Genomic DNA, 24,006 nt, shown 5'->3' with positions numbered 1-24,006 from the left:
GTGAGGTCATATCCCAGAAGCCTTGAGGAAGGAGGAGCGCGTTGGTGCGTCCTGCGTACAGTGCAGTGTGGAACGTTTCGGCAACGTGGTCCCCTTCTTTGCGGGAAAACGCGCGTTTTGGTGTTTGGCCAACTGCGGCCTTGCAGGCCTGTAGCGGCCGAATATTTGGTGTCTTTTCACTGGTTTAAAAGCTTGCGGCGGGCCGCGCAGCGCCCTGACCCGGCCTCACCATGTTGGTGCTGTTTGAAACGTCCGTCGGCTACGCCATCTTTAAGGTAGGTGGGAGATTGAGCGGTTGCAGGAGGAAGGCGGGTGTTGGGCAAGAGAGGAGAGGGAAAGACCTAAGGAGAGAACTGCACGACTCAGGATCTCATGGGTACCTTTCTGTCCCCCTGGTCCGAAAGGAAAGGGAAGACTTTGGGCCTGGGAGGCATGTGTTTCGGTGAACACGTGGTCCCGCGGTTTGGGGCGCCGGATTCTGTTCGAGAATTTGGCCTAGAGTGGTAGGCAGGAGCTGTATTAGAATTTTGCACGTTGTGATAGAGAGTTAGGATTTTGTCTTGAGTTTTGAGGAATGATTGAAAGGTTTTAACAGAGGAATGACCTGATCTAATTTTGTCTTTTAATGAAGTTAAAGACTTTACAGTGCGCAGGCTGGATTACAGGGGATGGGATGCAAGAAAGGAAGCACGGGTATTTTTACATTAATCTAGATAAGATGAAGTTGCTTGGATCAAAGTTAGTATGGAGGGAAGGAAATACCGGGAGAAAATTTGAAGGTAGAACTGACGGGATTGGCCGATGGATTGAAGAATTGTGAGTTTTTGGTTTAAGTAAGTGCGTGGTGGTAGGGAAGAGAAGGTTTAGGGATTTGGGGAGTCGGGGTGGGGAGGATACTAAGGAGTTCCAGTCTGGGCAGTGTGAAGCTTGTGATGTCTGGTTAGACGTGGAAATGCAAGGGTCATTTCAAGTTTGAAGCTTAGGGGAGAAATCTGGGCTGGAAACCATTTGAGATTTGTTTGTTTTAATAGGAAAAGTTTGAAGTTAACTTACAAGTTTATCAGCAAGGATGTGATTGAACAATGGGACATTCGTGTAGTAGGATGCTATTCGGGTGTTAGGAAAAATTAGTAAATTGAATGCTATCCCAAGTATCAGGCACTCTGCGCTCTGCGAATATAGCAACGAAAAACAGAATTTTCATATGTATGCTAATAAGGCAAAAAATGCTAGATTAAAAGAGATATAGTATGATTCTGGTTGTGAATCAAACTATGTAGTATGGGTGCAAGAGAGTCTGGAGGGGTATGTACAAAAATGTTGATTTGGGGAATTTTTCATTTTATTTTCCAAGTTTCTTTTATGACGTTTAAAAACACACTTCTATTTGCATTTGCTACATTAAATATTGGTATTTTTAAAAATAAGGTAATTAGAAACCAAATACTGATTTTGCTAATTTTTCCTCTCGTTACAGTTGCCTTTAATTACAGCATTAGCGATTTTAAGGGACCTTAAAGGACTTTAGAGCCGGGAAACAGGTCTATAAGGCTTTTCCCCAGCTTTTTTCAATCTTTTCTGAATTTTTAAATAGAGTTCTGAACATGCCCCCAAATTCTCTTGGTAAGCATGATCTGTTGTATTTTGAATCAGTGTCTGTGGATGAATTTCATTTAAATTGATGTCTACTGATCAGGATAAGTGGAGAGGGGTAACTGCACTGTCCACTTGGTGCCTCTAATGGTGGGAAGGATTTGGCTTAGCAATTGTATGGTTCCAAGACCTGAGTCATAAAGTATGTCTCTTGATGCATTACTGATTTCGATCAATAAAGAGTATTCTCCACAAAAATAAGTCTTGAGTATTCTGTTGCAGCTTTTAATGTTATTTATCTGCAAGTTACTGCTCAAAATTGTTAAATTATGGTTTATGGTTTATTAGAAATAATTAAAAGCTTGCGTATATTGAAATATTGTTTTGCTTATAAATATTTTGAGTTAGTAGCATTTATTCTTTCTGAATGAAATAGACATACAGAATATTGTGGAAATGGTGATCCACAGTTTTGTGAAAATTACTAAAAAGTACACTGTACACCTTAAAGGGGTGAATATTATGGTATGTAAAATATATAGATGTGCAATACAGGGTTATTAGTGCCCTTTCCCATAACCTTTTAAAGTGCTGCGGTATAAAATTATATTGGTAGCATAAAATTCATGCTTTCATGAGAGTGCTTTAAGAAAGTTTTTTAAAACATTTTTACCTCAGTTCACAGTGAGAAATACATTTTATATCATGATCCAATATATGCAGTGACTTAAAAAGAATTTTAAAACTTTCCAAAAATATTCCTTGTTAACAAAGTTATGTATAAATGCAAAGACAATCCCTAAAAACTATTACCATTTCTAGAATATTGCAGAAACTCAAGCCTGTGTCCCTTATGTCTCATGGCACACAGAATAAGACTAGATGTCCTTTAGTCTTACTCATCCCGTACCTTTTGTAGCTGTGAGGCTCAATATGGTAGCCACTAGCCACATACAGCTATTTGGCACTTGAAATACGGCTAGTAAAGCTGTGGAGATGAATTTTTAATTTTAATTTATTTAAATTTTTAGTAGTCACATTGTACAGTGCAGCTGTGCAGCGTAGTGTTGTGTGTTCCTTTATTTCTTAAGGGCTCAAGGAAGAGTTTTTATGTGTATAGCAAAGTTATAACATGAATACTGACCAATATATATTTCCAGCTTTATTGGGTATAACTTAACATACTATATAACTCATCTATTGTAAATGTAAATAGGTACATATAGTGCCTATTGTATTGGAAGTAGCCAAAATATAATAGCAATGCTAAAGATTTTAATGGTAACAACAGCTATACCATTTCTACTTGGAAGTGGAAATTACTCCGTCTTAATCCAAAATTCTAAAACTTCAAATGGATTTTTTATACAAATGTTTCAGATTTCACTATCCAAAAATAAATGATTAAATATTTGAGACAGGTATAGCAGAAAATGTAGCAGTTATTTCTACATTTTTGTTCAGACTTTATTAGTAATATTCTTTTCAGTATATTGTGGCATGAATGAGAACATACAGTAGCCAAGGTTTTGTTTGCCATAACAAAGTCTTTGGAGACATCTGAGTGGCCGTGAATCAACAGGATTTCAATACATCTCCTTTGTTACTTTAAGAATACTGATACTCTTTCTTAAATATGCCTATTTTGTTATCCAAATGTTATTTTCAAATATACTTGCTTTTCAACTAGAAAAAATGTGAATTTTACTCATGAATCATGTCCCGTATTTGGTACGTATCCACTCAACAATCAGTGAACATTAGGTATGGTTAACTGTGTTCTCTGAGTAAACTATTTCCAAAAATCAGGACTATTCTGTGAATATCCTTTAACAAAATAATAATAATAGTAATAACAACAACAACAACTTTGAGGAGGGTGGGTATAGCTCAGTGGTAGAACACATGCTTAGCATGCATGAGGTCCTGGGTCCAATCCCCAGTACCTCCATTTAAAAAATTTTTTAAAAGCCACACACACACAAAATAACTTTGAATTAAAGTTTCAGTGCATTCATGAGATTTGATGGAATGTCTTTGGATTCTAAAGTTTTCGTGACATACAAGTAGAACTGTTAGTGACTTGTAATTTTTTGATATACGGTAGTATGCTTTGCAATTACTTACTGCTTCATTACTCTGATTCTTATTTTTCCATTTCTGTAAATATATTTAATTGAGCTGTGTGGAATTAAATTCAAATGCAGTAAGTTTTTCTTAAAACCGTCTTACCACACTTGTCTGACAGAAAATAAAGGTGTTTTACAACTTACAGTATCATATTCATCATGGAAATATGTACTAGGCTATAACTGAGTAATAAGTCTTACTGTGTAGATATTCTGTGATATGGATTTGATGAAATATGGCTTAACGGTATAGTTTTTCATTAATTAGTTGACATTGATAAAATACATGCAAAAATATGTGTAATATCTATAAATAGTATATTTCATCAAATTTAATATGCCATTATTTTACACTGCTAATTAAACTGACCTGCCATCAATTGTAAGACATCCTAGTTTCAAGGATGTTAAATATGAAGGGAAATGTATTTTAGGATTGATCCTACCCTAGCTTATACTTGGGTATTTGACTTATCACATAGAGTATTGATGAAGGTGTAGGAAAATAAAACATTTTATTCACTCTTTTTTGGAAGTATTTATTATTGTATTACTTAATTTTTTTTTATTTGGGGGATGTAATTAGGTTTATTTATTTTTAGAGGAGGTACCTGGGGATTGAACCCAGGACCTCCTGCAATCTAAGCATGTGCTCTACCACTTAAGCTGTACCCTCCCCCTATTCTTGATTTATGTGAGACTAATAGAATCTCTTGAAGGCATTTTGATGATAATCTGTCAGCATTTATTTCTTATGTGATCATTTAACTCCACTTCCAGTAATTAGCTCTATAGAAATAAAACATGTATACATACAAAAATATGTATATGTTTCTGATGGGTAAGTATTTCTTACAGATATAATGGAAATTTAGAAACCTAAAGATTTAATAATAAGGGCGTACATGATAGTATACTCAAACAGTGCAATTCTTGTTAAAACCTAGAATTATGTCCATGATACAGTAAGTGTATAGCATGATTCCTAAAAGTATGCATTAAAAAATGTAGAATAGACAAAGAGTCTTGAAGAACACATACCTAAATATTAATGACTGTGTTTCATAGATTTAAAAGGGCCTCTTTTTCCTATTTGCATGTTAAAATTGCTTACATCAGGATGCATCTTAGAACGAATGGTGTCTTAGTTTTAGAGAAATCTATATTTCTTTCCTGTTAGAATGATCATAACAATAAATAACAAAATTTATTTCATAGAAAGTAGGCAGATAAATTATTTTGATCTGCAAATGTGATAGACTTTGTGAGGGGGTTAGGGGGCTTCTTAAAAAATAGGAAATTTAACAAAAGCCCATCCAGACTTAAATTCCATCCAGTTATTAAATGGGCTACTTGAGCTATCAATTTGACCAAAATTTTATGCTGGATAAGAAAACTGGTTTGTTATTTCAGAGAGAAAAATAACTCCCACCATCCTCATTCCGCTTGTACAGTTATACTTGAAATATATAGCTATATATGCCTAAGCCGTTTGAATTTTAAAGTTTTTTTTTAAATATTTATTACAGGTTTTGAATGAGAAGAAACTCCAAGAGGTTGATAGTTTGTGGAAAGAATTTGAAACTCCAGAGAAAGCAAATAAAATGTAAGTCAGAGTCATATTGAAACTAAGAACTTAGAGTTGACATTTAGGGGTGTTTGGTTTTGTTTTGTTTTGTGTGGTCCCCCCCCCTACTGTCCATAAAATATTCATAATTTTGTTTTGAAGTCTTTCAGGAATGATATTGGCATGAGCCTAATTATTAGATTGCATGTTTGAAGCATAGGCCATCCCAACTAATTTGTATTAATTGCAGATTAAATTGGACAGCACCCAGAATTACTATTTTGTGAAATATTATGAAAGTACAAGTTGATTATAAATTAAGTATAAATTTTTGTTAAAAGTAATAATTGTCAAAAGCATGGGCTGCTTATTGGTTTAATTTATACTTTCTCTAAATTAGTGGTATTCGGATGTTTTTTACTTCATTTATGGTTTATTCATTCTTTATGACTCATTTCTTAACTCCCCCGGAGTAGTAAAATAACTAGCTAGTAAATCCTGGAAAGGCATACCTGTGTTCCCCAAGGTCTCTGGTGAGAAAATAGAGTATAACCTTGATGCCCAGCTTAAGAAATGAGTGATCGGAGAGAGAGCTGGCTTTGCCTCAAGGTAGAGTCAGGATGGCTATTCCACCATCTGTGGATCACCTTGTGAAATAGCCCATTTGGTGAGTATGACCCTAGGAATGACCTAACTGATCTTTTGATTGTCTTTGGTTGCCAAAGGACATTTGATAATTTATCTGCTAGTGCTAATAAAAACTCACTAGAATAGAAGGAAACTACTTAAGCTTGCTAAAGAGTATTGAACCCAAAGAGATGTCATACTCAACAATTAGAGAAGCATGACATACTGGAAAACCATGCCTCAGAGTAATTTATACAGCATGATCCCATTTTTGCAGGTGGTGGTGTACACCCGTATATGCGTTTATGCAAGTATAGAGAAATAAGAACAAATGCCACTTCAGACTAGTGGAAATGGGGATGAAGTGAGGCAGAATAAGATGAAATTGATACATTTTTTAAAAATCTTTGTATTGTTAAGTATACACTTAACGTACCCCCAGGGTGTTCCCTGACCAGGTAAGAAAATCTTGCTTTAGATAACACTATTTTAGACAAAATGGAAGACTTCGTTTACCTTTTTAAAGGGCTGCATACTTCAGTTTTCGGAGTTAACCTGATTCATTGTTGTCGATGATGTATTGTTGGAACTGAATCTACGTGATCTAACTCAGATATTCGTCACTACCACTGAGACAACAATGAGTTAACTTAGTTTGATATAAAATAACATTGCCCTGCACATAAGTGAATAGGGAGTAAGAGGGTAAAGTAAGGGTAACAGGAATTAGATTTCACAGTTAGCTGTTTTTTAATTGCACTTGTACTGGATGAACAAATCAGTGTCATGAGATCCTGATGTAAGAGAGACTCTTGCACCTTTTCTTAAGCCACTTCTGTGCTGTATAGTGAAAGGCATCTGTGTCCAACTTTAAGCAGCAGAGGTTATGTTGAAGCTTCAACATCTTTCCTGTGGTTTAGATGTGGTAGCAGACCTCTTTGTTGTTGTTCAAAGTTTCCTTCAAAGCCTACAACTTCTGTAATAGTTCATACATTACTAGCCTAACATTTAGAGAAATTGGTCGTTTCATGAAGAACATCTAAGTTGGCACCAATAGCCAATGACAGGAAGGTTTCTTTTATTGGTATATGCTTTGGAAACAGTTTAACATCTGTTTTCCTAAATATGTGGCTTTTGCAAAATCAGTGTGCACCCATAACTTTTTTCTTTCCTTAATTCTAGAGTAAAGCTGAAACATTTTGAGAAATTTCAGGATACAGCAGAGGCATTGGCAGGTAAAGTCAAAGACTAGCTTTTTTATTTTTTAAAAATTGGCAATTTGTTATCCTTATTAAAAGACTGTTTTCTTCAGTGGCCTAAGTTAACCTTATTCAATGTTGTCAATGATGCATTCTTTCTGGAACTGAATTTAAGTGATCTAACTCAAATTCGTCACTACCACTGAGACAACATTGAGTTAGCTTTTTTCACTATAGGGCTGGTTTTCCCCCCATGTGATGAGAGGTGAGAAGTGGTTAAGTTGATCTCCCTGTGGAAACCAACAGCATAATGCTGAAGCACAGTTCAGTAAAAGCTGTTCTACAAGGGACCAAGGTAATGTGGTCAAGTACACAGCTCTCTGATCATTTTAATCTAAGGGTAAAGTTGAGAATAGCCAGGATTTAGAGTTAAAATAATAATAAAGCAGCTCTCCAGGTATATACTTTTTTTATTCAAAAAAGCACACTATTATTAAAAGATTAAAGAAAACTAATAGTTTTTTGGGGGGAGTTTCAAATACAAAAACTACAGAGAGGCATAAATGTATCTAAAAAGGGGCATGATTTTTTTGTGATCTTGAAGAATGGATGACTATTACGTCCTTCAGCTGGTCCTAGTGATGGGACAACAGATATAATTTCATAAATCTCATTTCTCTATTGAGCTTTTAGTATTCCTTAAAATAATGTAAGATAAGTGCCATTCTAGATGAGAATTTAAAGTCATTCCTGACTCTCTTACTCTAAGTTCCTTAAGGTCAGAGACTGTTATTCACCATCAAACCCCCAGATTCTAGCACATAAAAATACTTGTGGATAAATGAGGGGAGGATATAGCTCAAATGGTAGAGTGCATGCTTAGCATGGACGAGGTTCTGGGTTTAATACCCAGTACCTCCATTAAAAATAATTAAATAAACCTGATTACCCACCCCACCCATCCACCTTGCCAAAAAAACTTAAAAAACAAAACAGTGAAAGATACACCTATATATATTTTTGTTTGTTTTGTTTTTTGGGGGAGAGCAAATGAAAGAAAGTTGAGCTGTCAGAAATCTGGTCATAGAAATCTACAATGCCTTTTCCCATCTGTTTTTACCAGAAAGTTGAATATCCCCTTATTATTAAGATGACAGAGTCCTTCCTGGGAATTAACTTCCCACTGCCTGTTATAAGGCAGTTTTGACATGACAGAACCAAAACTGAGGGGTTGTAAGTGTCAGGATATGCATTTAAAACCCTGTAGCCTAAGAGTCTGGAGTGTAATGTTAGTTTATATTGGTTTCAAAAGCTAAAATGTGCCAATCATACAAATAGCCACAGTAAAATTGGGGGCCAGCCTAAATTTGGATGAAGTGGGAAGACTGCTAAGTGATGCTGAAAAGTGTGCTGTAGAGAAGTGTCACTGTCACCATCTGTGTGTACCATCTTTTAAAAATACATATTGTGAAGAGTAATTAATGGCTTTTTGATAAAAGGAAGATGAATGTCTATAAATGTTAGAATAGATCTAGAGAAGATAATTTTACTTTTAAGAAACTTTAAATAAAGGAGAACACTAGGTTAAAGCATGAAAGTAAATGATAGGAAAGATTGAGAACTAGAAGCAGGATGTTGAAGAAAATTTTTTAATTATAAAAGATTCAAAACTTTTATGGGAAGAATACAATTATAAAAAGGTAAATTAGGAGTCAATGATGTGCAATATGTAAAATTTTAGAACTCAAAAATAGCTTGAATCTTAGCTTCTTAGAGTATGGGGACCCCTCTGAGTTCTGTGTGGTAGCCAGATGGTTTTTGTCCTCACCTTTCATCTTTCAGATAACAGATGAAATGGACTTGTAATTTATATGAATGGAAATTTGGTTAGGAGGAATGAGCAAGTACCTGGCTAATTAAGCACAAAACACAAACACCCAGACTTTAGAAATTGTAACACACTTTGTGCTATACATACTTTAAACTCAGCCAAAACCCAAATACTAGAAGAGGTATTAATATTAGTCCATGTGGGTCCAAAGGCTCTAAGTATAGGTCTAAGGAAGGGTGAGAGAAAGTAGCACATTTAGAGCTTGCCAAAAATGAAAGCAGTCTCCAAATCAAATAGGCTGCCTTCAGTAGTAAGTTCTCCATCACTGGAGGTTTACAAGCAGAGGCCTAATGACATATCTGGATCAAGGACTAACAAAGATAAGGCCTCCACTCAGACATGCTAATAACACTGTTTCAGAACTTTCCAAATGAATAAATTTCCTTTTCACCAGTCTTGACGGGATTTTATGGAATTTCACAATCCAGAGCATTAGGCCAGTTGGTCTTTGGTGACATAGGAGAGTGAATCTGTCATTCTAGAATAGATTGTTTATAACAACTTAGGATTCTTATCTCTGAGTTCAGAATTGTATGACAGAAAAGGGAACACTGGATCTGGTTTAACTCCTGGTTCTGAAGTGGAAATAAGAGTGGGAAGATCAGATGAGATTGTGAAATGTGTAACTTGTAAAATACTTTTATGTTTTCCATCTCATTTCAGAAATAATGTTAAATTCAACTCTTTTGAAAGAAGTGGGTTGGTTCGGGGGTTTTTTTCTTTAGTTTAAATAAGATCTTAAGCCCTTAACAGTTAAAATTTTGAGTTAACACTTTTGTTTTTCTTTTTTCTAAAAAGCATTCACAGCTCTGATGGAGGGCAAAATCAATAAGCAGCTGAAGAAAGTTCTGAAGAAAATAGTTAAAGAAGCCCATGAGCCCCTGGCTGTAGCTGATGCTAAACTGGGAGGTGTCATAAAGGTAAAGTTAGAGTGTTCCTCTAATCAGAGTTCACCATACAGCATAGTGACTACAAAGTCTAGCCTTTGTAATGAGTTGTTTATCGTAAGTTCTTAGACTTGAATACTTCATCTTTTTTGCTAGGCTACAAAATAATTGCTTTCTAATATGATTATTAAGACTAAGAATATGCCTAAAAATGGTAACATTTTATGTATATCCTGCCATATTTTTGTTTAGCCACATATGTTTTTCTTTCAATATAAATAGAGTCATGACATTTCTTTTTTATGTATGTGTTTATTAGAGATGTGTCTGTTTAGGAGATAGACTTGCTAGCGATTAAACATAAAGTGACAATGGAAAGAAAGACTAAATACATAGACTCCCAAACATGAAAGGCAGAACATTCGGGGGAGGGTATAGCTCAGTGGTAGAGCGCATGCTTAGCATACACGTGTCCTGGGTTCAGTGCCCAGTACGGCCATTAAATAAATAAATAAACCAGATTACCTTCCCCTACCCCCCACCCCTAAAAAAAGAGTTGAGGAAAACAAAATTTTAAAAAAAAACCCAAACATTGTAGGAGCCAGTGGTGATAGTTTTGAGTTTAAATAATTACAGTAGGTACTAACAGTGCAGGTTTATGAACCATACCTCTCGTTCTTAAAGTAAGTATTTTATTACGTTATAGGTGTTTAAAGGTAGGAAAGTGCTAAAGAGATTTGAAGGTTTTTTTTAAGCTAGGATTGTGAATTATAAATAAGTTTGTTTAGACTATTTCTAATACTGTCAGGTAGAAGTTTTCTCTAATACAGGCTCTATCTTCATCCTTTGAAGTGCCTACAAGTCTTAGTTTATATTTTTCTGTTAAAACATTAAATTTTAGCACAATAAACATATACAGAGAAAGGTACACAGAAGGGCAAATTGCTGAATGGTGGATTATGAATACCTTTAATTTTTTCTTTTCAGTTACTCCATTTGAAAAACACTGGATAGCTCTTGTATACATACTAAACATTTGTTTCTTTAAAATATGGCGCAACAGACAATTATGCATGCATGTCATTTGCATTTGATTAACTAGAACTATGTAGATTTATGTGGAGTTAGCATATATACTGCAAAGTGGAAAAAAATGAAAGTATACAGAACAAAATTTATCCTGTTCGTGTGGGGTGTGTGTAAAAACATAAACTGTATAAAGCTTTATTATATGTGTATACATATATATTAACATTGGTAAATGTTTAGAAGTACTCAAGAGATACTAACAGTAGAACAAGGACATAAGGCCAGAACTTTTGCTTTGCATTCAGTTCCCTTCTCTTTAAGTACTGTTGATTAAAATCTGTGTATATTACCTTTATAATGTTTAAAAGAAGCTAAATAATGTAAGGTAATAAAAAGATCCCTCAAACCAGCAAAAAGAACAAAACTACTAGGTTAAATTGTATTATTGATTTATGAATGGTTTTTGATTCATGTAGACAGACTGCCTTCTGGGAAGCTTATGCCAATTTTGACTTCCAATAGTATATTCGAGTGTTCTTCCCATAAACACTAGAAACTGCTTTTATGAAACTGAGAAATGTATATATTTAAATCAATACCATTTGATTATTTAAGTGATTTTAGAGAAATTTCTTTATTTATTTAATGCAGATGTTCTTGTTCTTATAGGAAAAGCTGAATCTCAGTTGTATCCATAGTCCTGTTGTTAATGAACTTATGAGAGGAATCCGTTCACAGATGGATGGATTAATCCCTGGGGTAGAACCACGTGAAATGTCTGCTATGTGTCTTGGGTTGGCACACAGGTGAGATTTACTAGAAAAGAGTCCTTTTAAAAAATTTTGTTGGGTAAGGATTTTTGCTTATTTATTTAAATGAAGGAACTGGGGATTGAATCCAGGACCTCTTACATGCTCATCAAGCACTCTACCATTGAGCTGTACCGTCCCCCAGAGTCTTATTTTTGTTTAATAAACAGTTACATAGCACTGTTAGAGGCATGTTACAAATACTGACTTAACCCTCAAGAATCTTATGAGAAAGATAGTAGTGATATTCTCATTTAACAGATGAGGAAATTGATGCCCAAAGTCAGTAGTACAGCTGGTAAGTGATGAAGCCATGATTTGAACCCAGGCAATTTGGCTCCATTGTCTGAACTCTAAACCTCATCACATTCTCTATCTCTTCAGTGTTAGATGCCATAGTTCTTGGGTTTTCCTTTCTCTTTTCTCTCTCCTAAGTTATTTGCTACTCCTCTGCCTACTTTACATCTCCCCAGATTTTCTCATCTACTAATGATCTCCTTTTCTGCTTTGTGTGTGTGTGTTGCTCGTTTTACTCTGATTTTTATTGAGTTTTTCTTGAGTCTTTATGAGGCAAACAGAAGCATGTTAACCTATCATGTTTAACCAGATGTCCAATAGAACAGACACTTCTGCTGAACTGTGATATATGTATTCCTGAGAAGCTTGGCATTCTGTGAAGTTGCACTAAAATAAATAGGATTTGTGAAATAAAAAACAAGATTAATGGTATACCACTCAAACCTATGTAACTTTGTAACCCTAAAAAATATTAATGCAGTTTAGAAGACATGTTAAGAAATAGTAAGAAATACTACAAAAGCTTGTACCTCTGAACAAATTAAAAATGAGCATAGGTTAATGAGGGGGTTAAAGTTGAGATGAGAGATGAGCAAAATGCATAAAAGTCAAGAAGAACTTTCTAATAAACATTTCTAAGAGAGAACAAATTGCTAAACTGAGTCAGGATCCAAATTTAAGATTAATTGGCATTGTACACAGCAGTAGTTCTCAATCAGAGGCAATCAATACCCCTCAGAAGACATTTAGCAGTGTATAGGGACATTTTTGGTTGTACAACCTGGAGGGTGGAGTCTGCTACTAACATAATGGGTTGAGGCCAGGGGTGTTGCTACACATCCGACAGCGCACAGGGTAGCCTCCCACGACAAAGAATAATCAGGCCTGAGGTATTAGCACCCCAAGATTAAGAAACTCTTACATACAGTTTTGTTCCTCCATGACTTTCTTTTTCAGGTGTTGTAGTGCTGAACTTCTTATTACCTGGTGGTATAAAGCATTAATTATGCTGCAAAAATGATGCATGAACCGATATGGCTTGGACTACACAGTGCTATCCTATTTGTTGTTCATAAATTAGTTCACGTTACAGAAGTACAGGTTATAGCAGGACAGATGTTTACTTTCTTTTTAAATATGTATTTTTGGATCTTGACTGTTGGATTATTGTTGAGCTAATTTTCCCATGTAGAAGAAAATAAAACAATATAGCTCGAGGAAAGGGATTTGGATAAAAGTTTTTTTTAAGATGTTAATTAAATGCTGTTGCTAGGTGCTATTTCAGTAATTTGTAATTTTCTCTCTTTCCCCAGCTTGTCCCGATATAGATTGAAATTTAGTGCTGATAAAGTGGACACGATGATTGTTCAGGCAATTTGTAAGTATAGTACATGTGAGGTCTAATCTGTTTTGTCTCTTCATGGTTTTTTCCTTGCATTGTATTAAAATTGTATCTTTTATAATCTGTTGAGGAGAAAAAAGGAGATCACCTAGAACTTTTAGTAAATAAAGTAAATAAATTGGAAAATACAGATTAGAAAAAGGGAAAATTAACTATAATTTGATTAGTTTGGTATAATGTGAATTATACTATTAATGTAAACTAATTTGTCTTTTTCCATAAAAAATGATATAACTGTAAGTAGGATCTGTGTTGTGTTGTATTTTGCTTTTTTCACTTGCCTATATTTATATTAGATCATTCTCCCATGTCATTTGGTGATTTTTGGACATCAGAGTCTTAACAATTTCCAATTTTAAAAATCCCTTTAAACAGCAATTGTATTTCTAGATGTATACACCCAAAGAATTGAAAGCAGGTACTCGGATACTAATGCAGCTGTGTTCATAGCAGCATTAATTTCAGTGAAAAGGTGGAAACAACCCATTAACAGAGAAATGGATAAGAAAATGTGGTATATACATACAATGGAATATTATTCATCCTTAAGAAGTTGTAATACATGCTGTAGTGTAGGTGAATTTTGACAACATTGTGCTAGGTGAAATAAGCCACACACAAGATGAGTATTGTGTGATTCTGCTTATGAGGTTCTTGGAATAGACAAGTTCCACAGAGATAGAGAGTAGATGAGATCACCACCAGGGGCTAGGGAAGGGGGATTGAGGAGTTAGTTATTATTTAATGGATACAGAATTTCAGGTTGGATGATGGAATAGTTCTGTAAATGGATAGTGGTGGTCATTGCACCACATTCTGAATGAACTTGATGTCACTGAAATGAGTGCTTGAAAATGGCTTAAAATGGTAGATTTATGTATATTTCATCACAGTATTTCTTAAAACCCTTTTACGTTCCTGTTTTCTCTTTTTATTTTAATCTACTGCAGCTTTGTTAGATGACTTAGATAAAGAACTAAACAACTACATTATGCGGTGTAGAGAATGGTATGGCTGGCATTTCCCTGAATTGGGAAAAATTATTTCAGATAATTTGACATACTGCAAGTGTTTACAGAAAGTTGGTGAGTAACTTTATATAAAGTACCTTAAACTTTATAAGGCATTGAGAATAGTGATTTATTTGAATCCTAATATATGAGTTTCAGTGATGAGATTTTTTTTTTTCCTTAAACTCCCAGAGTTTTTTTATGTCTTCTGTGTTTTGTGACTGGAGCCATATTAATGTCTGTTAGATTCTGGGAACAAATTTAACTTTGATTTGAGTGGCTTGTGCAGCAGAGAACATGGTTCTCTAATTTGGTTGTTTTAGAAATGGCTTCTTACAGTGAATGTGTCTCAGTGAAAATGCCTTTAATAGGAACAACTGTGGACTTGGGCATGGGGCATAGCCTAAAATAATACTACTAATATTTTAAAATAGTATTACTAGCTATACTGTTAGTGTTATGTTGTTTACTATTAGTATGGTAATACTCTTAGTAGAGGAACCTGAAGATTGTTGATAAGTATGACTTACTTGGTTCATGTTATATTACCATATTACTGCCCCCAAGAAATCATGGCCCTAGCTTTAGTATAATCTTAGCTACAAATTATCACAATATTATAAGTCCTATCCCATGGTGTATTTTAGGGTTTTTTTTATTATTATTATCTATCTATCTTTTTTTTTTTTTTTGGAGGCAGGTGGTGGGGAGAGGTTTTAAACTCCAAAATCAAGCCTTTACATGAGGAAAATTACTAGGTCAAACTTGTTCACTTTTTGTTTTGTTTAGGCACCCTTTTCATTGGCTTATCTCTACTTTTTCTTTTGACTGTTTGGTGGATTTTATATAATTTGTTCAAGAGTGATTCTCCCTCATCCTCTGCAAACATTCTATAGGCGATAGAAAGAATTATGCCTCGGCCAAACTTTCTGAGTTACTGCCGGAAGAAGTGGAAGCAGAAGTGAAAGCAGCTGCAGAAATATCTATGGGAACAGAGGTTTCAGAAGAAGATATTTGCAACATTCTGCATCTCTGTACCCAGGTAAACCATACTCATAGAGAAACTAGTTGTGATGGTACCAGCTGTGTAGTTTTCTGATGGCAATGATGAATTTTAAACGTATTGTTCACCTGATAAATAAATATGAAGGTGTTCAGTCACTACCTCATCTGATGCCATCTTGATTTATGTATTTAGAGGGGGAAATAACGTACTAAAAATGAAGAGTAGTATCTAATTTGTGTTGCTAGCATTGTCTGAACGATAAATTCATTAAGACACAGAACTATAGCTTCAGTTATTTAATTCTAATTTATGTTTATAGCCTGTAATTTTTTTCCCCTCGTTTGAAGATACCTATACGAGAATCAGAGGATGACACAAATGTCTAGTCCTTGAAGTGTTTTTTTTAAATAACTAATATTGATATTATTTTTAGGCAGTGTAATAGGTTGTTTACATACATTATCTAATGAATCTTCACAATAGCCCTGTTATCGGAAACTGAGGTGAGAAATGATTAATTTTCCCAGGATTGCACAACTGCTCTATTTTACTTTTGAGACTGATATTTTAGACATGTGACTCTTATACTACTTATACTCTTAAGTTATTTTGTGACATATTCATTTTGTTCCTTCCACTAGGTGATTGAAATCTCTGAATATAGAACACAGCTCTATGAATATCTGCAAAACCGAATGATGGCCATTGCCCCCAATGTTACAGTCATGGTTGGGGAGTTAGTTGGAGCACGGCTTATTGCTCACGCAGGTAATGATTTTAATGTAATTTGTGAACATGGGTGTTGAGCGTTGAGTTGTTTTCTAGGTAGGATTTTTTCCTTAAACTGCAGTTATTAAAGTAATTTTATGTAGTGAATGGTATATAGGTAAGGACTAAGGACCAAGTGTTCAATGATGATTTTTATTTGTATGCCTGATTTCCTTTTGGATAATGAAGGCATCTTCAGTCACTACCTCTTCTGAGACACTTGAGGTCCATTGTCAGAACTTTGTTATGGTTACTTAGAACAATCAGATGAATGCAGGAGGATGAAATCAGTATAGACATACCTTATTTTATTGCCCTTTACAGATACTGTGTTTTTTTTCAAATTCAGAAGTTTGTGGCAGCCCTGTGTAGATCAAGTCCATCAGCATTTTTCTAACGTTTGTTTAGTTCGTATCTCTGTGCCACATTTTGGTGATTCCCATAATATTTCAAACTTTTCCATTCTTATATTTGTTGAGTCGATCTTTGGTCAGTGATCTTTGATATAACTACTATAACTTGCAGAAGGCTCAGGTGATGGTTAACATGTTTTTAGCAATAAGGCATTTTTAATTAAGGTATGTACATTTTTTAAAGACAATGCTATTGCACACTTAATAGACTATCATATAGTATAAACATAACTTACATGCACTGGGAAACAAAAGTTTTGTGTGGCTTGCTTTATCATAATACTTGCTTTATTGTGGTGTGGAACCAAATCCACTATATTTTTGAGGTGTTTCTGTATTTCATTATATTAAAAAACCTCATCAGATTAAAATTTGAATACTTTTAATAAAACATAGCAGATGATATATATATCTTTGATTAAGAATTTGTTTCACTATTGAGTATGCTGTTATATTTGACATGCAAAAATATTTTGAGTAAGTGATTATAATAAAACATAATCCATATGTATGGCGATATTGTAAAGATGGTATACTAGGAGATACTGTATAATTGAACACTTGCAAATACAGTGAAGTATTAATTTATTACTTTATATAACTAAAGACATAGTCCATCACAGAAGATCTTAATGTATCATCTACATCAAAGTGTTTAAACTAGAATAGCTCCTTTACCTGCATCATTTATCAGACAAATATGCCATTCAGATATCTGCAAGGATAGGATCATCTGGGCTGGTTTTATTGTCTACATCCAAAATTTCATAGATTTAGCTAAACTTGTAGAGGGAGAAATGCAGAGATTAACAAATAAATGTTTGTTGAATTTTAAACATGTGTCTAGTGGTTTGGGTGATTGCATTACTATTGGTGTTTTCTGACAGAAAAACCTGTTAAGCACATCTAACAAAGCAGCAACTTTCAATACCTGGTTATTGTGCTTATAGCTCCTCATCCATATCTTAAACAACAGGGGTAAATAAAGTACAAGAAATGTATCACATACTTCTACTGAGATGTCCTAATAAGTTTTTGTTTATGAAAGTATGTTTCATATTTAAAGTAGTGGGATATTTGACATCCAAAATACATCTCAGAAAAATGGGGGCAGGATTGGGTGGTGTCTGTGAATACATGTTTCTGTCTCATGTGGTATGCTAATGAAATATGAAATAGTAATATCTCTTCAGGCAAATTAGTAAAATTGAACTAATAACCTTCATTTTGTCATAGATAATGGATGAATCACAAATGCTGAGGCATCAAGAATTTTGGGGAATTCCAGACTATAGAATCCTGTATTGCATACGATTTTTATTTACTCTGATGGCTATAATACTTAGATTATAAGTCTTTTGTTTAATACCTGGAACTTTAGAATATTTGAAAGTACATTGCTGATAACTACTTTTTTTTTTTTGAAGGTTCTCTTTTGAATTTGGCCAAACATGCAGCTTCTACAGTTCAGATTCTTGGAGCAGAAAAGGCACTGTTCAGAGCCCTCAAGTCTAGGCGAGATACCCCTAAGTATGGTCTCATTTATCATGCTTCACTTGTAGGCCAGACAAGTCCCAAACACAAAGGAAAGGTGAGTTACAATTTTTCTGGGGTGGGCCTTTTTTTTTTCCTCCAAACAATCCATTTTCCTCCTACTTTATAGTAGTCAATTAAGTCTTATTGTTCTTTTTCATTAAAAAATAGCGAATTCTTTAAACACTTGTGTACACTGAAAGAAAAGATTAGAGGTGTTATTGGTCCTGTTAAAGCCATTCTCTTTTGCTGCCTTATTTAGTATTTTTCTAGAATCCACCTGTTGGGGGGAAAGCATATCAAAAGCTTTCTGTGTGGGAGGAAACCAATTTAACATTAACATTTATAAACTATAAAAAATAATAGCACATACACTGTGCTAAACACTTGATAGAACTTTGGTGAATCCTTTTAATAGCCCTATGAGTGGTGGGTGTGTCTATTACACAGAAGAAAACTGAGGCTTAAACAATTAAGTACTTTTGAGCTTTTTGTAGGACAGAAACTGAAATTTTATGCAATTCAGAGCAGCGTGATGGGAGAAATAAAGGGTTCATAATAAAATATTAATTAACTTGCAAAGGGGGCTATGCTTATTCTAGATGACCTCATGGTGTAGACTAATGTTACTTAATAGAAACTAAAGGAAGATGTTGGAAGAATAGACTGCACTATAAGAGTTTTTCATCCACCAAAAAGATAGTGATTATGTATGTAACCAGTTAACCATCATGTTGAAGCAAAGATTCAAATAGAAGATAGATGGCTTGATATGCATGATTTATAATATTTTTGTAATTCTTGATTTTAAAAAATTCTGGAGTGAATTACAGAGTTAATGATTTGCTATAGTGTTCTCATTAATAAATTATTGAGAGAATTTTTACATCCCAACTTGGAATATAGTTTGAATGCCTCTAACTTCAAGTTCTCTCTTAGATTTCTCGAATGCTGGCAGCCAAAACTGTTTTGGCCATCCGGTATGATGCTTTTGGTGAAGATTCCAGTTCTGCAATGGGAGTTGAGAACAGAGCCAAATTAGAGGCCAGGTTAAGAACTTTGGAAGATAGAGGGGTAAGAACCACATCCTGCCTGTTGCTGAAATATTACCTGTCAAAAGTTAATAAACCAAGTAGTTTATGTACTTTTCATTTCACCTGTTAAAAGGGTTTTACTTTATGATACATTTTAGTATGTCTAATATATTCTTTTTGTGCCTGCTGTTAATAGTTTCCTTAATATATACCAAGAATTGGTAGGGTATATATAATAGATTATGCCTTGGAAAGTTATTGATAATTTTTCTTTTCTTAGATAAGGAAAATAAGTGGAACAGGAAAGGCATTAGCAAAAGCAGAAAAATATGAACATAAAAGGTGAGTACATTCAGGACAGGATGAATAAACAATTTTTGCTATTTAAATGTAAATTGTTGACAGCAGTTTTTTATTATAGACTTAAGCAAGTCAGTATCCCCCTAATTCTTTGCCATTTACAGGTTTCCATATTCACTTCTAGTTTTTAATCATATATACATTTTTACATTCTTATAATTAAGTGCATGTATGCTTATATATAATGTACTTACGTATTTATATGTTTTAGTACACACATTCATAACTGTTTTCCAAGTTTTCTACAGTGGCCATATATTTTGTAATTTTTTTAAACCTAATTTGTTGTCTTCAGTTGAAAAATGTGGATCTTTGTTTTCTGGGTTTTCTTTTTAATAACATGTCTACATGGAAGAGACCCAGGAGAACCTAGTCACTCTTTTTTTTTTTTTTTTTTAATTATAAATGTTTTTAACCTATAAAAGTTAATAGCCGTGAGTCTACAAAGTCAGCTTAATAGAACATTTCTTAGCTTGTTTTGAACAATTTTTTTAATGTTCCCATGCCATTATGCTTATGACTTTAAACACATGCACTTAAAGCACTAGTTAAGAGATTTAGTTCACATTTTTAGCACTCAGTGCTTTAATTTTTCTTTATAGTTTCTTAGAACAAAAGCAAACATTTGGGTTTTAGGGTATCTTTATCCATAAGTATCCCTTCTTATTTCTCTGGCTCTTAGAATCCTGTGATGAAGTCTTCTGTATTAAACTTGATTTTGATTTTTTTTTTTTCATTGAATTGCCTAATGTTCTAAAATTTGATTTGGTTCAGGTTTTACTCTCTACTATATAATCATTTGTTGTAAAGAGATTTCCTCCATTTTTTCCCCGATGCTGATTGGATGTTTTTCTGTATTGTAGTCACTATGTTGATTACTAAACCAGAATTAATGCAGGTCACCACTTCTCCTAAAGTGTGGTTGACCTACCTAGAAAATATTGAAACCTCTTTACCTTTTGGAATCTATTAGTTTTCATAAACTGCCAAAAGCCACTAAAATGAAACACTGTTGTATACTTGTATCACCTAGTGGTGTTTCCTTTTAAATCTCTTTAGAATTATTCGATTAGAGATTCTCTAAAATTCTGTGACTGTTTCAGTGAAGTGAAGACTTACGATCCTTCTGGTGACTCCACACTGCCAACCTGTTCTAAAAAACGCAAGATTGAACAGGTAGACAAAGAAGATGAAGTTATTGAAAAGAAGGCTAAAAAAGCCAAGGTTAAAGTTAAAGGTTAGTTTGAATTTTTTTAATGTCATTTATACTCTTACTCCTTAAGAAGTACAGGCTTAGTAAGTCTTGGGAGAGTACATACAATTGAACTTTATTGTGAAACCACCCATACTGAAAGCTAATGGTATTTTAATAAACTGTCATGTTCTCTGGGAATAGTTAGGATATTGTTAAATTTATTATATTTCATACAGGAATGTGAGCAGCATATGTTTGAATATGTAGAATTATACTAGGTTTAACAAAACTTTAGTTTCTACCAAGTGAACCATTTTGAGAATCAGCTTAAAATAGAAGAAAAAAAGATAATACAGTTTCTAAATTAGTGGCTGAAATTTTTTAGTTTAACATGGAATTGATGCAGCAGTACTTCATTCTTTCTGTTGCAGGGAAAGGACTAGGGAAATAACATAACTGGGTAGCCTGCCATCATAGCAATAATATTTAATAGATGCTCTCCAGCAAACTAGGCTCTTAAGAAGTTGATGAGTGAGTCCCCTCATTTATTAGCTGCACCTGTGTTGAGTGCCTACTAGCTGGTCTAGCAAGAGAGGCATCAAACCAATGACTAATTTTTGGTTTCTAAATAACTTAGTGGTTAGAAGTTGTACTGTCAGCACATACAGACTCCTGCCCTGGATGAAAAAGCATAAACAAGTTATTTAACTCCTGTGTTTCTGTTTTCTTATTGAACAGTAAGGAAATCTATAAACTCATTAGTAGCATTTGAAACACTCAATTCCAGATTTGTATCTTCACTTGTATATTCATTAAGCTTTTCAAACTTAACATTCCTGGATCCTTGCCACTCCCAACCTGTTGCTCCATAATATTCTCCCTGTTATAAATGGCAATCCTAGTTGCTGTTGCTTTGGCCTTTCACATTGACTATTTCTTATAATCCAAATCTAAAGTAAAAGTAGGCATTGTATCAGACTTCTCTCCCCCAAAACCCTTTGGGAGAGAGATTTATATAATTTTTGTCTGTTTTGTACCTTGTTGTATCTCCAGTCGTCTAGAGCAGGCCCTGGCTTGTAGTAGGTACTAAATGAGTATTTGGTCAATGAATTTCTAATGATAGCTACCCATTATTGAGTCCTCATTCTAATGTGCTAAGCATTTTGCCTATTATCTCATTAAGTCCTAGAAACAGTCCAATGGGATAGATAATACTAAATTTTATAAAGATGAGGAAGTTGACTTTACAGAGGTTAAATGACTTAGTCAGGGTCACAACAGGTTGAATAAACATAAATAAACCCAGGTTTCCTAACTCTAAACTTTAATCATTTCTAATATAATTGACTAGTCTCCAAGAAACAGTGGGTTTGGAGATCAGATGACTTGTTTTAACTTGATTTCTGTATATAGCTGCATGATCGTGAGAAATATACTTCTCTGAGCTTTAATATCATTTGTAAAGTTAGTGGTATTAGACTAGGTAGGTGTTTGAAGGACCGTTGCGATTATTAAAATATATATATTAAACATTAAGTACTTGACCAGAATGACAGGAAACACTATGACTCCCAAAGAGTTTGTTGGGGAAAGAAGTCTGATACAGTATCAATTGTTGCGTCTTGACACGTTTTCAGTTGAAGAAGTAGTAGAAGTAGAGGAAGAAGGAGTACAAGTGGTGGAAGAACAGGAGACACCTGTGAAGAAGAAGAAGAAAAAGGACAAAAAGAAACACATTAAGGAAGAACCACTTTCTGAGGAAGAACCATGCACCAGCACAGCAGTTGCTGTATGTTTGTTTTTAATTGCCAATACTTTATTGACATGGGCAGGGTCTCCATATTTTATTAAACTTTGTATATGAGAAATGAACAGAGAGTTTTAAAAAAAAAAAGATTTCATTGATTAGGAAGTAAAATTAAAACATTGTGTTTGTATTATAAAAGGCCATTTCCCAAACATAGGATCATATTACAGAATGAGTTTGGTTTGAGGATGAGAGAGCATAAGATTCGCTGCAGATCATTTTCATAGAGCTTTTTATATTTTTAAATTTTAGTCTTTCCCCAAAACTTGTTCTCAAGGAAAATAGATCTTTGCTTTTTATAAGGAAAAGTTATTTTGAATCACCCATAAATTTACAGCTTTTTCAAAGGCATTCTTGTTGGTTATTTTCAGAGTCCAGAGAAAAAGAAGAAAAAGAAAAAAAAAAGAGATAATGAGGACTAATGGAAGGAACCATTCCTTCAAAAGATTTCATAATTGAATCACCTGGATACATCATGCTTGAGATTCAGTCAGAAGTATACCAGAGATGCTCTCTAAAATAATTGACAGGAGGTTGAATAAAACAAAATGATTAATCAACAACATTTCAAACCTATTTATGTCGTGACATCACTTCAACTGTCATCATTTCTTAGAGTATTTGTTATACAAATAAAAATATTTTCTTTGTATTTTAAGGTAGTTCTGTGCTTTCTATAGTTTACATAGAGAATCTTTGGCCATTTGTGTATTTTATTTAGCATTTGGTGACTATTATTTTGAGAATTATACCTGAAAAGTGAGAGTTGTGAACGACTAAGTTAAAACTTCGCTGTTTGGAAGGCAGTTATTAGATGGACCAGTTTAAGAATCCCACTCTAATAGGTTTCTCATGCCTTTTTGAAGTGTCTTCCATTTTTCCCCTATCTTAAATCATGTCCCTGACTTTTATTTCAGATGTGATTGTAGTTCTGAAAGGTATAAGAAAATAATCATTGGTCTAGATGCTGATTTATTTCTAAAATAACCTAAAGTGACTTTTTAAAGAAGATAATACAAAATAATTTTATAGTAAAGAATAGGGGTATGAAGGGAAAATATATGAGCAAAAATAAAACGTCAGTAGGAGTGAGATATAAACCAAGACAGAACACCAAAGAAATCTTTGTTTCTAGAAGATGGTGTTTAATAAGTAAATGGCAACTGGCTGGCAACCATAGGGTCATGACAGCTTTTTTTATGGACTTTTATGTCTTGCATCTCTGTGTATGCCACAGGCATGATGCTGAAAGGCCCAATTTAATAAAAGCGTTCAGCAGTGGAGGAACTAGAATGATTGTAAGCTTTTTGAGTTCCACCTCTGCTTTTCATGTTACCTTGGGCAAGTCAACAGCTCTTCTTAACTTTAGTTTCTCATTTATAAATCAGAGGTAATAGTCACCTTTACTCCTCATAACAGTAGTTTGTAGAATGAGATAAACAGATTTTCA

At 34.1% G+C, this 24,006-nt stretch overlaps 1 protein-coding gene and 4 non-coding genes across 9 annotated transcripts; all 5 read left to right on the top strand.

Moving 5' to 3' along the window:
• The first annotated feature begins 18 nt into the window (after nt 1-18).
• Nucleotides 19-23,208, top strand: NOP58 (NOP58 ribonucleoprotein). Of its 5 annotated transcripts, XM_006205194.4 has the most exons (15): nt 19-275; nt 5,252-5,328; nt 7,099-7,151; nt 9,805-9,926; nt 11,592-11,728; nt 13,342-13,406; nt 14,381-14,515; nt 15,337-15,482; nt 16,088-16,214; nt 18,055-18,218; nt 19,100-19,234; nt 19,475-19,536; nt 20,658-20,791; nt 22,387-22,538; nt 22,928-23,208. In XM_006205194.4, exons 1-15 carry the CDS (start codon nt 231-233, stop codon nt 22,976-22,978), a joined length of 1,605 nt encoding a protein of 534 aa, XP_006205256.1. In that variant the 5' UTR covers nt 19-230; the 3' UTR covers nt 22,979-23,208. The 5 variants fall into 5 exon arrangements, with proteins under 5 accessions (XP_006205256.1, XP_015095528.1, XP_072817555.1 ...); XM_015240042.3 differs by lacking the exons at nt 19-275; nt 5,252-5,328; nt 7,099-7,151 and adding an exon at nt 7,340-7,470; XM_072961454.1 differs by lacking the exons at nt 19-275; nt 5,252-5,328; nt 7,099-7,151 and adding an exon at nt 9,541-9,635.
• On the top strand, nt 6,476-6,561 carry LOC116280704 (small nucleolar RNA SNORD70). Its single transcript, XR_004190195.1, has one exon. It is a non-coding gene; the product is annotated as a small nucleolar RNA SNORD70 (small nucleolar RNA).
• LOC116280702 (small nucleolar RNA SNORD70) lies at nt 7,247-7,333 on the top strand. Its single transcript, XR_004190193.2, has one exon. It is a non-coding gene; the product is annotated as a small nucleolar RNA SNORD70 (small nucleolar RNA).
• On the top strand, nt 15,537-15,622 carry LOC116280711 (small nucleolar RNA SNORD11B). Its single transcript, XR_004190200.2, has one exon. It is a non-coding gene; the product is annotated as a small nucleolar RNA SNORD11B (small nucleolar RNA).
• Nucleotides 16,351-16,434, top strand: LOC116280710 (small nucleolar RNA SNORD11). Its single transcript, XR_004190199.1, has one exon. It is a non-coding gene; the product is annotated as a small nucleolar RNA SNORD11 (small nucleolar RNA).
• Nucleotides 23,209-24,006: the final 798 nt, after the last annotated feature.

The sequence above is a fragment of the Vicugna pacos genome, chromosome 5 (assembly GCF_048564905.1).
Source record: "Vicugna pacos chromosome 5, VicPac4, whole genome shotgun sequence".
Lineage (NCBI taxonomy): Eukaryota > Metazoa > Chordata > Mammalia > Artiodactyla > Camelidae > Vicugna > Vicugna pacos.
This window is presented reverse-complemented; position numbering and strand designations above follow the sequence as displayed.